Source organism: Xenopus laevis, chromosome 9_10S (genome assembly GCF_017654675.1).
Source record: "Xenopus laevis strain J_2021 chromosome 9_10S, Xenopus_laevis_v10.1, whole genome shotgun sequence".
Lineage (NCBI taxonomy): Eukaryota > Metazoa > Chordata > Amphibia > Anura > Pipidae > Xenopus > Xenopus laevis.
This window is the reverse complement of record NC_054388.1, coordinates 52,618,761-52,634,363: the sequence shown is the minus strand read 5'-3', so window position 1 is coordinate 52,634,363 and position 15,603 is coordinate 52,618,761. Positions and strand designations below refer to the sequence as shown.

At 41.1% G+C, this 15,603-nt stretch overlaps 1 protein-coding gene across 3 annotated transcripts in view; it reads right to left on the bottom strand.

Moving 5' to 3' along the window:
* Positions 1–703: 703 nt before the first annotated feature.
* The window catches only part of LOC108702915 (unconventional myosin-X), a 55,906-nt gene continuing 41,006 nt past the window's right edge, over positions 704–15,603 (bottom strand). For 2 of the 3 annotated variants that reach the window (XM_018238696.2, XM_041579284.1), the window contains exons 25-41: positions 14,679–15,479; positions 12,191–12,314; positions 9,895–10,141; positions 9,542–9,637; positions 9,223–9,316; positions 8,143–8,198; positions 7,622–7,764; positions 7,232–7,426; positions 6,922–7,079; positions 6,646–6,769; positions 5,717–6,014; positions 4,607–4,814; positions 4,224–4,360; positions 3,734–3,860; positions 3,112–3,558; positions 2,733–2,924; positions 704–2,038 (exon numbers count right to left, since the gene is read on the bottom strand). In XM_018238696.2, the coding sequence (XP_018094185.1) occupies positions 1,925–2,038; positions 2,733–2,924; positions 3,112–3,558; positions 3,734–3,860; positions 4,224–4,360; positions 4,607–4,814; positions 5,717–6,014; positions 6,646–6,769; positions 6,922–7,079; positions 7,232–7,426; positions 7,622–7,764; positions 8,143–8,198; positions 9,223–9,316; positions 9,542–9,637; positions 9,895–10,141; positions 12,191–12,314; positions 14,679–15,479 (3,561 nt within the window). In that variant the 3' untranslated portion in view covers positions 704–1,924. Of the gene's footprint in view, positions 2,039–2,732; positions 2,925–3,111; positions 3,559–3,733; positions 3,861–4,223; positions 4,361–4,606; positions 4,815–5,716; positions 6,015–6,645; positions 6,770–6,921; positions 7,080–7,231; positions 7,427–7,621; positions 7,765–8,142; positions 8,199–9,222; positions 9,317–9,541; positions 9,638–9,894; positions 10,142–12,190; positions 12,315–14,678; positions 15,480–15,603 lie in introns of those variants that run through there. The other variant, XR_005964819.1, reaches the window with a different exon arrangement.

Sequence of the window (15,603 nt, the reverse complement as noted above, 5' to 3'; positions counted from 1 at the left end):
GTGTCCATGGGGGCAGCCAGTTTTATGAAACTGAGTTTTAATTTTGTTGAAAGAATGCTGTGCTATACAATCTTTTGTCATTAAAATCTAGCTTGGCACGCACTAGTTAGTTACACCATTTTATATATTCTGTTTTTTTTTTCTTATATAGTTCATTCTGTAAGTAACTCTACACATACTGGTTTGTTACATGGATGTTATACATTTGTGAAGCAGATTGCTTGTTACCAAATGGAGTTTGTAATAAAAGGATATCATTTTGTGCACAAACCAGATTTTGTTTTCATCCTTCAATAGAAATAGGCATTTGTATATATTTTAATCTGTGTATATGGTCACACATACTTATTTACCACGACAGACATTCATTCTGTGTACTAGGGATATTTTTGTTTACAGAATGTGTTTGGGACAAATAGAAAATACTCTGAATGAAGCCATTTGTGGAGCTGTAGGACAACCATCCCCATTGCACTCGAGGAGTAAATTGTTTGGTACAGAAGATGCAACCCATAGGAAATGCAAAGGCTGCATTGTGCAGTCCATGGTACTTGCTACAACACTGACTATAGCGAATCATTTGAAATGGAATGGAAATTATTTTTGCATTCGGACCTGATATCAGTAAAGACAGCCCTGCCTATTGTCCCTATACTGTGCCACTTGACTCACCCCATGCAGAATAATCAGATTCACAAGAAACAATAATTCAATAATTTATTAGCAATATACTGTAAATGCTGTGACACTCAAATAGTAACAACCAGAATAGGAGTAAAATACATTCATTCCTGAGTCTCCGCTGCCCGCAGCAGCCCAGGAGCACAATATGACCATCCACGTTACAACTAGAGGTAGACAAAACGCAATGGCCTGGATTCACCAATTGGTGAGAGACAAATCCCGACACTTGTTCTCCCACACCTCTAAATGTTCTATTTATTTTATTTTAAAGACCAAGATACTGTAGTCTGCAAATACTTTCTCTTTGCTCCATAGGTATATGTTTAGGGCCACATGGCTGAGGAAGGATAGGTTTAAATACAAAGGTGCTCCCAAATTCCCAGGTTTAATCATTTGTAGTTGTAATCATTAGTAAAGTCCTGATCATAAATTGATTGTCTGGAGCACAACTGGGCAAACTTTGCCCCTGAAGAAGGGAGGGCAATGGGAGTTCAACATCCCAGGGGCCAAAGGCATTATAACCCCTGGATCAATATTTAAAGGGTGTTTAATGGGTTCCCAAGACAACATTTACAATAGCCATCCAGGATCAGTGCTCACCAGGAACAGATTTGTGGTAGGTCAACAACAAGGATGGCCAATGGGAATACATAAAGAGACGGCTATAGAAAACCAGGTATCTTCATGTGCTCTAGACTTGAAAATATCCTTAACTGGAAAAAGAATCCATCTTACAATGACCAAACCAATAGTAAAATGTAATGAGAAATTCCACCTCATAGGAGCATTTGGAAAGGACAGTCCAATTCTGCTTAGCAGTTGAATACTGTTCTGCAAGGGAAATGTTTTAAAGAATTTCTCCAATGCCGGAAAACAAACAATCATCATGCACAGTGTTTAAGATTTTCAGAAGTCCTGAAAGCCCTGAGACAAGATAATACTATAAAAGGCTTGAGTCTGCATTATTTCAGGGGATGGCATCAATGGAAGATCAGGTAAGAATTTGGGTCTTATGTCCTCCTGGAACATCACCTTAAAATAATGGCTTCTTCCAGGGCCAAAGAGATAAACTCTTTCACAGTTTTTACCCTTGTGGTATAAAATAAAAATCAGAATTATTGGAGTATTTTGCTACAATGTTGAAACATTCTTCACCCTTTTTTGGGATCATCATCCATATTAACTGCAAAATTTCTCAGGGGAAGGATGATGAATAGTCCCACAGTATGTGGCTGGTGGGTCACCTAGCACAGTTGCTGGATTGGCTGTCCTGGCTTGTCACAGATCGGACACTGCATCGCTTCTTCACAATCATATTGATGTACGCTCTCATGATTTTGGTAATCTCCCCCACCTGCAATGCACAAGGCAAGGTTCATTATTTGCAAAGGTTTGGGCAGAATGAATGGCTCTGTGTATTTTAACATCTCCCAAATGTGTAGGTGAGATTGCATTTGGGAGAAGAGGATAAATGTGGAAGTGGCAGATTTATTGGGATAAATGTGGAAGTGGCAGATTTATTGGGTTCAAATGGTAAATTCGAATTTTAAATTTTTTTATGTCAAAACTCATAAATTTGAATTTAAAAGCAGCAACTCAAATGTCCATTTGAATGTGAGATTTATCACACTTCAACCATGGGTTCTAATTTGAATATTCGCCACCTAAAACCTGCAGAGTTCATTTACAAGTCAATGGCAGAGGTCTGATGAACCATTTGAATATGCTAATTGCCTTCCTGAGATTCGAGTTTTTTTCCGGGGGAAAACTCAATTCGAATTAGATTAGAATTTTTGGGTTGGGACTATTCGATTGAATTTTAGACGTTCGAGTTTTTCATAAATAACCTCCCATCCGAGTTGTGAGTACATTCAAATTTATTTTAAAAAAAAATCACCTTTGATAAATAACCCCCTGGGTGTGGGAATAGCTTACTTTAATAGAGTGAGTGGAGTAAGGGTTAAAATTCAATAGCATTTGGACAGATAAAGGGTGCCCAACCATGACCTGCTCAATAGTACTCAGGTTTGGACACACATGCAACTCACCTGGGTAGTTTCAAAGAACATCTCCCTGTCATCCACAGTGATCTTGAAGGTGTTGGGCTGAGGTGCTCCAAAGAAAATAATGTGCTCATACTGAAATTTCTCCAGTGGCTTTGCATCTCCGCGCTTGTACACCGACACATTCTCGGCACTCACCCCAAGCCACAGATCATTGGGGAACCCCCCTTCCTTGTACTGTAGGAAACAAGACATTAAAAGTAGGATCAAGTCATCCAACATAACAATTGGAACAAACTGGGTAGGGAACATAATATAGGGAATAAGGCAAGAAAATGTGGCAAATATTCAGGTGTGACATTAGCCTACTGAATATATTACTATGGGATGGAAGTATCAGAAATAATATTCTTGCTTTTCATACCTCAACATCGAAGAGTGTAGAGCCATATCCTGGCCATTCGCTCACAATGGCCATGTATTTCACCATGGCTTGGTGCTGGGACACCCCCTGTAACCGTGACCATTTCTCAGCAATGCTTGTGCGAGCCGCTGACAGCTCTTCCTTCACCCACATCTCCATCATCTGTTCCTCCTCCAGCTTCTGCTTCCTCATGGAACCGACCTTAAAACCACGTTTCAGAGTGCCCTCTAGGAAGCTGGTTCTCCTCCTCTCCAAGGTGTGACCAGACGTGCTGCTTTTAGTGGCCTGTAGGATTTTAGCTTTGAGTCTCTGTACGGGATACATGGTATCCAAGGACCACGTGATCTTGGAGAAATCTCCATTCTGGTACTGAAGCCTGAGTGCAGCCAAATGCTGTAAAGTCTCCTCTGGAGCAGGAAAGTGACCACTGGTGAGACTTTCATGGGCCTGGAATAGCAGATTGGGATATAACAGTTTAATGCCAGTACTCTCATAGCTGTTTTTTCCATTATTTGGGTAGTGTTACCCTTGAAATATTTTCAAGTGTTACCAAAAAGTAACATACTGTCAGTAGCAACAAAATGCAATGGGAACTATGCCAGTGAAAAAATGAAACCCATACCTGCTCGAACATGAAAGCAAACTCAATACCCTCGTTTGGGACACTCTGTACATCCAGGAAACAGTAGAGTTTAAAATACAGATTCCAAGGCCCCGGGTCATCCTCCTCATCCCCTGTACCTGCCAGCCTGAGGGCATATGGAGAGAGCAATCAGATGGAGATAGAGATTTGCCCACCAGAGGAAGCACTGGTTCTTTTTTAGAATAAAATTTACTATTAAATACATTTTTAGCATTTTGTATTATTTTCCTATTCTGCCTCACTCCAGCCAAGTTAAGCCAATTCCATGTATTGCTCCCTGCCTAACCCTGGGAAAGAGAGCAGCCCATGTATAGAGCTGCTCAGCAACTTGTATTTATTACAGTGTCAAATGATTTGGTAACTTTATACCATAACGGCATACTTTATAGGGTTCATTTAAAGCCACATTAGTTCAGGAACTATGGGGCACGCACTTTACATACAGATGTAGATACCAGAGTTATTCTACCTTTCAAACTTTGCCAAGACATCGGCCACAATGACCCGACTTTCTACTGCCCTGTCTGTGTTATTGTTGTGTTCGAACAAAGCGAACATATTGCGGCTGTTATCCATGGAGAGACCCCGAATCAACTTCTCCACGACCTGAGGTGGGAAAATGACAAGTCATGACTCTATGAATGAGAAGTATAAAACCTGCAGCCCATGAGTGGGCCCTGGAACCTGAAGGGGTCCCATGGATGGGAATGACATTTTCACTAAATAAGGAAAAAAATAGAGCTAAGGGGGCAAATTCACTATCCTGTATATTAAAGAGAATGAGGTTCTACAAAAGGATTCCCCTTAGGACTAAACTCTTCTTTTGCAACCCGAAATATTGAACAGTCTCACCTCTCCTGCTGTGGTATGAGAGTTAATGCTGATCTGGCAGGAGCCGCCGCCATGACAGTAAACAGAGGTGGTCATCTGACTTCGTGTCAGAAGAGCAGAGATCTCTTCTTGGGATGGGACCATCTCTCTGCACTTGGTCTTCTTCAGAACGTCAACAATAAAGTGGGCAAACTGTTCAACTTCAGTGCCTGGAAAGCTCTCCCTCACCCTAATAAAGAATACAGAGAGCTCTTTCTCTTTGGGTATGATGAGAACTGAAGTTCAATAACCATAAGAAGCCATATAAAATACAAAATACTTATAAAATACACTGGGGGTCATTTATAAACTTCGTGCAAGGTAAGATTGGTTCGCAAAAGTGGTCATTTATAAATTTTTCGCAAATGGTTATATTGTGCATGTTTTTTCCTGAACGCAAATATAATGCACTGCTCTGCCTGTCTTCCCGGTTTTTGTGAATTAGCATTGTTAATAAATTTTCGCAAATGGCGTGCAAATGAGCCAGGAGTTTGTGCGAGGCTGTTGTGCGCGAAAATAGCGTTGACAGTAACTTAAATTCACAGTTTGCGAAACTGTTTTGCGAATATTTTATCCACCACCAAAGTTGTGGCGTAATTGAGTCGCAGAGTGTGTGCATAAATATTCGCAATTTGCGAATTGTGAGATATTTAAAAAGCTCCTTTAGACATTCGCATTGTGAAAAAAAATTGCACCCTCTTATTCAGCTTTATAAATATAACCATGCACAGGGCAAATATATTCACTCTGCGAACCAATCTGCCCTGCGCAAAGTTTATAAATGACCCCCTCTACGACTGAATTACACCACAAAAATATACAAAAAATATTCGCAAAACAGTTTCGCAAAGTGCAAATTTAAGTTACTTAAATTAAGTTAATGCTATTTTTGCACACAACAACCTCACACAACCTCCCGACTCATTTGCGCGCCATTTGCAAATTTATTCATAATGCGAATTCGCAAAAACTGGACAGACGGGCAGAGCAGTGCAATATATGACCCCCACTGTCATCATATGTGAAGCCAAAATTAATGTTCTGGGACACCTTTGATGGGCAAGGAACCAGTGTCAGGTTTCAACTTCTCACCATTTCAGATGGAATTTGAGATATCGCAGAATGTTCCGTCCTGGAAGGAAGGTGCAACTCATGCAGGACAGGAGCTGCCAGTGGTGCAAATTTCCAGGGCTGTTAGGCTCAGGCACGTGATTGGTCTGTTTGATCAGCTGACAGTAAACCTCGTCCCGTAGGGACTTCAGATCTTGGCAAGTTTGTAAGATTCCCTGGATTATAGGGACTGGATCTGGAACTGTCTCAATCTCCTGTAGGGAGTTGAAGATGCGGACAGCCTCATCCTGTAAGGTGGTATAGCCCTTCTCTTTTTGTACTGCAAGGAGTATATTATAAAGACAACGGGGGGGGGGGGAATTGATTAAGGGGATATAGTGGGCACATTGAGTAAAAGACAGTTTCTAACATAGGGTAGGGTTTATTCCTCCCAATATTTTAATTTAAAAAGCAGGTCAATTTAGGTCACACCCTGACACACTCAGCTCACACCCAGTTATGCACAAAAATGCCCATCTATAAGTCTAAATCACTTTCCAATCACCCATATTCCACTATGGCGACTCTTTTAAGGAGTGCTCTGCCCCAATGAGCACCATTGGAAGATATCTGTAGGAGCCTTGTAACTACTGAATTTAGTTATTTTTTTTGAATTCTACAGGGTGTGAGCTCTGGAATTAAACACAAGGCCCCAGTGCTTGGCATTCTGGGAAATTGGCTCAGTACGATTGCATGCTTCTGGGGAATAGCAGCTTCCATTTTAATGGTTCCCTAAGGTTTTTAACTAATGTAAACAAAGACACAACCTAAATGGACACACCTGCTGTAACTCAACATACAGTAGAGCAGAGTTTGTTCCCACAAACAGAAAACAGAACTAGATGTATGTAAGTACTGCACTAAGAAGTGTACTAATTAACAACAGAAGGAATAAGAAGGTGGAAACATACAGTTGAGGTTGACATGTCCATAAGGCAATGGCAGCAGAGGAGAATGCAGCGGATGTTGGGTATATCTCAAAATAGGATTCCTCTTGTAGGTCTGTTCCACAGCCTCACTGTTTAGGCTGTTATCCTGATAATAAGAGAATAGGTTCAGACAACACATTAAAACATCAACGTCAAATCTGCAGCCCTCCAGCATCACCCAATTTTTGGCAACCAAAAAAACTGCCATATTGTTTAAAAGTCATGTTCCCCTTTAAACCAAAACAGAGATTATCCTACCTTGATATCTCTGATCAGCTGCTGAGTGGGGGTTTCAATGGGTGTCTTGCTCTCAATGACTCCCTGGATGGCGTTAGCCCACCTCATTGCCTCGTTGAGCAGTTTGGTGTAGAGCCTGTATGAATGTTTCCGCCCATAGACAACAAGATTCCAGTATCCTATAAGAGATGTTACAACAAGACTACATAAAATGTTAGATTGTACCCACTTATCCTAGGTCCTATACTAGAATCACGTTCATGCCTGCATCTGATATTCAGGACTGCCAGTTTCTTTCTGATATGTTGCTGCCCCTCCATTCTTGCCTTACCTGTTTCTGAGTGAACCTTTTCATCAGGCTGCACCACAGAGCACAGACTGTTGAGTACAAGGGTCCCGAGCTTGGACCCTCCCCGTTCAGAGGACTTGTAATAATCGAGGGCATTCCGAGTCAACACAAACCACCGCCTCTTTAGTTTCAGAGATGCCATTTTTGTGCTGCTCTGTACCTCCTTGTGGAGCCAACCTGTAGGAACCCAATTATGACAAGCCATTTAAAAAGTGACATTTTATGACATATTCTGCAAGTGTCTTCTGTGAATCTGATGATGTGATAATGCTGAAATATTACTGGTATGGAGAGTTTGGGTGGTTGTATTAGAATATTGGAGAATCATACCATGTGTCAGATTTCCTAGGGGGTGTTAGACCTGTGAGTTACCTCTTACAAGGAATTCCTGCCCATCCACCTTGGCCTCTCCACGGGGCTTCTGCAGTAGTGAGATCCAGTGGTGCATCTCCTCTGCTATGTCTGTGTTACAGTGTATCACACGATTTGCAGTGATTATCACAAAGGAGTTTGGCCTGAAAGACAGAAAAAGTATAATTCTTACATACATATATAAAACATACATCGCAGGGGGTTTATTAGACCTTATATGTCCACAAAACCCCTCATTCATTTCTAATATAATTTAAAATAATTTATGTAATATATTTACAGTATGGAGTACATTATCTCTTATAATACATGAGTAATACTTGATGTTCCCTGTATAACTCAGCCTGCAGCCTTATGCCTTGATATAGCCCCTCAGTGACATCTAATATCCTTATAATCTACAGTAGGAGGTACATTCTCTTATAAGACACGACAGATAATGGAATAACAAGTATAAACCCATGTACTATACAACATACAAGTATACATAGAATATATAGAATAGAGAACATTCCGGTTACCTATCAGGACAGTCGGAAGCACACACAGAGTCTATGAGACCCACATCCAGAGTTCCCTGTAGAAAAAAACACCTACTTATTATTATATATAAATATAAATGTATTCCTTCTTTTTCCTTATAAAGCATGCAGATACGTAGAAACTGAGGAGTGGTTACCAGATTTGTATTGGCTGTTGGCCATTTGCTAACAGACTTGTATACTATTAAGTCTTGCAGGGATTCACTTACACCATTAAAGGGGAAGGAAAGGCTAAAATTAAGTAAGCTTCATCAGAAAGGTCTATATAAATACACTAGTAAACACTCAAAGTAATGCCGTTCTGAGTCCTCTGTCAAAAGAAACACAGCATTTCTTTACTTCTATTTTGTATACATGGTCTTCTGTATCAGACTTCCTGTTTTCATCTTAAACCTCCAGGGCTAGGGCTTGAGCATGCTCAGTTTGCTCCTCTCTCCCACTCCCCCTCTCTTCCCCTCCTCCTGCTGTAATCTGAGCCCAGAGCTATGAGTGAGCAGGGAGAGACTCAGGCAGGAAGTGATGTCCCACCAAGCTAATATGGCAGCTGCTATCCTAAACAAACAGAGAGCTTCTAGAGCTGTTTACTCAGGTATGGTAAAGCATTCTGCAGAATAAATATAGTGTTATAGCTTGCACTATTGTGGCTAATCTTTTGGCAATAAACTGTTTTTGTAGCTTTCCTTCTCCTTTAAGCTTGGAGGAGTCAGCGTGTTTATAGGGAATGCAAATCCTGAGTCCAAATGCTGACAAATGTTATATATTTTTTTCATGAACCTATATAAATTTCTGTAGTTAAAATCTATTTCCAAGTCTTCACTGAGGCCAATACATTTCCAGGGGGGCCTCACCTCCTTCTATTACATCTCTGCAGCTACAAGAAGCAGCTAAATTCTGGGTTGGTTACTTGCAGGTGCAATGTTCCCTGTCCACCAAAAGGTGGGGCAAAAGCACTTGTACAGTGCAAGAAGCGCTAGACGGCAGAACATAGCTTATGCATACAATGTATCTGTTCTTTTATTTGATGGTGTTCCCATGAGTTTCCCTTCCTGACTCACTCACCACAGCATTCTTGGGGTTGGCCTGTTCATCCCTCATGTCTCGTAGCTGTTGGGACGTGGCGCTGTGAACTCTGCTGAGGACATTAAACCAACCACTGGAAACAAAGACAAAGGAAATCTAGAAGCCAGGCTTTAGTCACCAGGACCCCTAAATAAACACCCAGGGCAGAGCTTTGCTCACATTGCTAGACTCTGACAACACCATTACACTTGGTTCTGTTCCAGAACTGCCCTTCTTCTCTGAGGGTTTACTCCTATGTAGCAGAACTTGATACATCGTTCCCTATATTCTCTTAATGAGTTTTCCAGTGGCTACCTACCTGGCATCCTCAGGTGTCTCAGCCACTATGTGATACGTTCTCTCCTCGGTGACAATATCCAGGGCATTCTCCTTCTCATGTATGTCTATAACCGCCCTGCAGGGAGGAGGAGGAAAATGTGCAAGTGATACATTCCAGAGTTGGGACTCACTAAACTAGGGTAATTCAGCTCAGCAGGAATAGCCCATATACACCATCATTAGTCTTACTGCATTCACCACATCGCTATGGGTTAATTATTACTGCACATTGCAGTTACAACAGTTTAGTATATTCCCCTTCATTCTGTTACGCATAGGGTCCTGAATGTAGTAAAAGTGTTTACCCCCAATCTCAGATAAGCCATTACTCACTTGGCAGTCCTGATATCAATAGTCCCTCTGAGGCGCTCCTCGCCGTCATTCTCAAAGTACATGAGCTTAGACTCTCGTAGAACAAACCAGCGGCGCTTCCAGTTGCGCCGGGACAGAGTGGACATCCCACCACCCTTCTTGTACAGCCAACCGGACTTAAGAGCTTCCTGCTTTGTACGGAACCACATAAATGTGTCATCCTTCAGTACGCACCAACGGCGCCTCCAGATGTTCATTAGGCCCCCAGCTGGAATGACACAACCACTTATATGATACAACTTGAGTAATGCCATACGACAAGAACTCAACCCTAAAAAATGAATATTGCTAGAAATGCCATATTTTATATATTGAACTTATTAAAGGGATGTTGTCGTCGGAAAACATTTTTCCAAGAAGCATCAGTTAATTGTGCTGCTCCATCAGAATTCTGCGCTGAAATAAATTTAAAAGAACATTTTTTTCTTCTGATTTTGAAATTCAGCATGGAGCTTGACATATTGTCAGTTACTTCAGATCATGTGATTTGTACTCACTGCAAGTTGGAGGGATTATCACTCATCTCCCTTCCCTCCTATCGACAGAACAATGGGCAGCTAACCAGACAGCTGCTCCCTGACACTTCTGCTGACATTTGTTTGGATTGCGTCCCTAGCCCCACCTAGTGGTAGACATTAGAATATCACCCAAGCAGGAAAAACCCTGCTTTTCCTGCTAGGGAGCACAACCTAGGGCATGGTAAATACAATGGGAAGGGGAGAAATGGTCTCAAAACGGTTCCATCCAAAAGTACTGGCTCCTTCTCAAAGCTTAGAATCAGCCAAATGCACTGAGATGGCTGCCTCCACACCAACAGAGCTAAAAAGAAATACATTTGTTGGTTCAAGAATAAAGTAAAAAAAAAGTAAACCATAAAAATCATGACAGAATCCGTTTAAACCAAAATAAAGGTTCAGCATCTCTATAGCAGTACTGATCCAGGCCTTCAAAATTTCCGGCAGAGTTTCCCATCTAGAATTTTGTCAGTGACAAGCACATGCTTAGTGTGTTTCGAGCAGCTATTAGAAAGCTAAGCTTAGGGGCTATTCCAAATCATCACGCAGAAAATGAGGTTTGCATGTCAGATAACCAGATGCTACAGGGATGTAATTGGGTTAGTTTCTGAGCATCCTTGTAATGATAATCTGAATTATTTACACAATCATACTTATATTGTGACATTTATATGGAATATATTCAGTATATTGTGTGTCTATCCCAAGGTTCAGAACCTGACAGCAGTACAGAGCATATGCAGTGAATCAGCAAAAAGAAGACGATGAGCTACTGGGGCATCTTTGGAGGCACCGATGTTTACCATACTTCTAAAGTTAAAGGGATACTGTCGTGGGAAAACATGTTTTTTTCCAAAATGCATCAGTTAATAGTGCCGCTGCAGCAGAATTCTGCACTGGAATCCATTTTTCAAAAGAGCAAACAGATTTTCTTATATTCAATTTTGAAATCTGACATGGGGCTAGACATATTGTCAGTTTCCCAGCTGCCCCAGTCATGTGACTTGTGCCTGCACTTTAGGATGGAACTACTTTCTGGCAAGCAGTTATTACTCCTACTTAATGTAACTGAATCAGTCTCAGTGGGACTTGGCTTTTACTATTGAGTGTTGTTCTTAGATCTTCCAGGGAGCTGTTATCTTGTGTTAGGGAGCTGCTATATCATTACCTTCCCATTGTTCTGTTGTAAGGCTGCTGGGGGGGGAAGGGGTGATATCACTCCCACTTGCAGTACAGCAGTAAAGAGTGACTGAAGTTTATCAGAGCACAAGTCACATGACTGGGGGCAGCTGGGAAACTGACAATATGTCTAGCCACATGTCAGATTTCAAAATTGAATATAAGAAAATCTGTTTGCTCTTTTGAAAAATGGATTTCAGTGCAGAATTCTGCTGGAGCAGCACTATTAACTGATTCATTTTGAAAAAAACATGTTTTCCCATGACAGAATACCTTTACGCTTTAGTTCTCCTCTAACATGATATCGTCTGCAATATATTGTTTGATTGGGGCACGTTGGTAACAAAGGAATTAATGTCACAGCATGAGGTCATTGTACATTATAATCTATAGGGAGCCGAATGCAAGACTTGTATGGTTTTTCCCCACGGAGCCAAACTCGAGTTCTGATATGGAATCATATTTATAAATTTATAAATTTGAATAGATTTAGAAGAAACACAGTTGGGGGTCCCTGTATATGTGTCCATTCTCCATCCCAAAGAAGCAGCCAAGACATTTACCTTTCATGTAAAGATAGCTGTGAAAATAAGGAGGCCCTCCTCCATTAAACAGGGTCACTCGCCCAGTCATTAACTCTTCATCTGTATCAATATGACTGTCAACTTCTTCATCACTGTCCAAGAACTGCAAGGAAATAAAATGGATAACAACTCACTATAATAGGTGCTTCAATAATCATATGAAACAGCAACTGCCCTACTCACTATGTTGCCAATAGTTCATGATGCCACAAGCTACAGCCAGAACAGAATACACAAGCGAAGGTGAAACAATGAGACAATCTAAACTATTGGACAACTAATAGGTTTCTTAAAGGAGGACCAAACCCTTGCTAATAAAACCCCTACCCCCTACCCTTCATAGACCCCCTTTTCCTGCCCCCCCCCCAGCCTAGGTTGTTCTTTGGTAAATGGCTCTAACTCTTTACTTACCCTCGGTGCAGATACAGGGCATCAGAGTTCACGGGTGCCATCTTCTTCTCTTTGGTAATCTTCTGGTCTTCTTCCAGCACTTTGGCAATTTAGGGCTTAGGGGCATTTACCAAAGGTACAACCTAGGCTGGGGGGGGAGAGCAGGGTTGGGGTCTATGTAGGGTGGGGGTAGGGGGTATTATTAGCAAGGGTTTGGTTCTCCTTTAAGTGCACTTTGCTATTGCCCAACTAACTACCTCCCCATAAATAAGGAAATCTGTGTTTCTCAGTACTTACCCAGGAACAAAGCTCGGATTCTTTACACTTTTTGACCCTAGGCTGCTCTCTTTCCCATGGTCAGGCAACAAACCAGTTGGGGTGCGTGGTTCATATCATGTTAACCTTTAGATGCTTTTCTTACATTACTCAACTGATTTTCATATCTTCCCCCTGATTAGGGAGACAGCAGCGGGAAGTATAGAGAATCAGAGCTTTGTCACAGTATGTAGTGGAAGAGAGCACTGAAGTTAGTAAGTCAATATGTCAAGAAAATCAAGTGGATTATTCTGTTGAAAAGACACAATCCCAATTTATTCATGCTCTATATTTTTCCTTTTTATTGTTCCATAGATGTTAACTTTCTATAAATCTATATATTTTCATTTGCAGAACAGGAAAGCAATTTGGAACTGCTCTTAATGCAGGAGTGATGCCACAATGGTGACTGTTAGAAGTCTGACATGATCAAACCTTAGATCAGGGTTACCCAACAGGTATATCGGGATCTACCAGTAGACCTTTAGTTGGGTATTGGTAGATCTCAAGACACTGTCAACAACCAGCTTGTCTAAATCACCCTCCCGTTTCATTCTTTTCATTCAGATATTTATTATGTTATGGTTACATAAGAAATATACAGCAATATAAATTCTCATAAATCAATATATGCAAGTAATATTTTCTATGGAACAGTGCTAACTGATTTTATGGATGTAGATCAAAACGGGACAACATCACCAAAAGTAGACCCCGCATTAGTAAAGTATGAGCACTCCTGCCTAAGATTGTAAGCTCCACTTGGGCAGGAACTGATAAGCTGTTAATTGGTGCATAAATGTGTCAGCAAATTATATAGTGAATAAAGTACCCCCTATTGTAAAATATAGGGATATTAAGTCACATAGGAGTTCCATGACCATATAAAATCACGGGGCAGATGGCCTGATGCTTTTATACAGGTCATGGAATTCCGAGGTTACTTCTAATATCCTCATATTTTCCAACAAGGGGTACTTTATTTATTATAATATACATGTTTTAGTGAGTCTTGTGACAAAAATGACATCACTAAGCTCCATTTATAACTGATGACCTCACTAAGCCGTATATAAGGATATAATTTACAGGATATTCATGGCTTTTGTGTATTGTAAATGAATAATACATGAGTGATGTCATGACTGTGACTTTGCATTAATTCAGCAATTGCTGCACAAATGAAGGTTACTGGAGGAAGGGTTCTGGGGGGATGAACAGCTCCCTTGTCTCCCAAAGGGTCTGCTGATAGGTAACTATGCCTCTGTTTGCTACAGTATAAAGCCAAGGGTTGAACTGAAACATATGCAGCAAAGTCCCATAATCCTTAGCCAGCTGCTTTGCAAGCATGTGTATTTTTCCTAGTTCTGAAAGCCTAAAAATAAGGTCATAAATATCCCATTAGCATAAATACCCCAGGAGAATTCTTCCCACACAAAGAGCAATTGTGTGCCCATTTCACATGATTTGGAGATGTGCACCACAAAATGTCAATTGCTGAAATAAAGAGTTTTGAGACAGAATAAAGAACACACTGTTCTGATCTGTTATCTGCTTCAGTCCCATAAACTACACTACAGCTTTAGTTGGTTCCCTATGAAATAATTAATTGCAAGGAAAACTACTTATGTGGAACAGCCATGTGCAACATACGACTAACAAATGGGCTTCAACAGAGAATATATCATGCCTACATTTATATAATATATACTTAAGGAAACATAAATGTACGAAGGTATAATACAAGCTAAGTAGTTCTTACCGAATCCACGCTGCCACATCGAGACCCAAAACTCCCGGGCTTTGAAATTCTCATAAGCTCCTCATCTGTCAGATGTTCATTGCTTAGATTCATGCTGGAACCTGGTAGGGCTTCATCAAATTCTTCATGGTCATAGTCTGACTCCACATCAGGGGGATAACTGTAGATGGGTTCCTGTTGCTCCTCGCTGGTACTTTGAGTATCAGACACGCACTGATATATACTCTCAGACTTATCTGATATGACGCTATAAAGGTCATGAGCAGATCGAGGCTCTGAAGGAGAAAGTGATGTGTCAGCACAGCTGTTGCTTTGAGCTCCAGGTACATCAATAGGGATGTTAGTGTAAGTTTCTTCCTCAGAGAAGCTCTCACTGGTTCTTGCGCCATTATCCTCCAACAGCATAGGAGGTGGAGGGGGCAACATCTCATCATCTGCATGGAATCCTTCATCTACCTCCTCCTCAGCCAAAGGAGCCACCAGGCTGCCCTCTGCACCAACAGTCCCATCAATGCCGTTCTCCAAGCACTGCACACTCACTTCCAAGTTCCCAAAATCCAGGAGCTCTAGGAACTCCTGAGCAACCAGCGAGGCTTCCTTCTCCAACTTATGGATTTGCTCCTCCCGCTGCCGAGTCAATTCTTTATGCGTCTCTGTGCAGGAGATAGAGACACCATCCAGTTTCTGCTGTTGATGCAACTTCTCAATTTCCTTCTCTAGCCTTAGTATTTCATTCATTTGCCTTCTCTCTTCCTCCTGGAGTATGATGTTCTCCAAGTTCTTGGCTTTCTCTTGCTCTTCCTACAACAAACATTAACAACTTTAGGTAACAACATATTTCAGGCCAGTTAAATGGACCCTTTCATGTTGATGTCTGTAGTCTATCCTTAGAATATTCTCTGGGATTTACTAGAGAGTAAGTGGA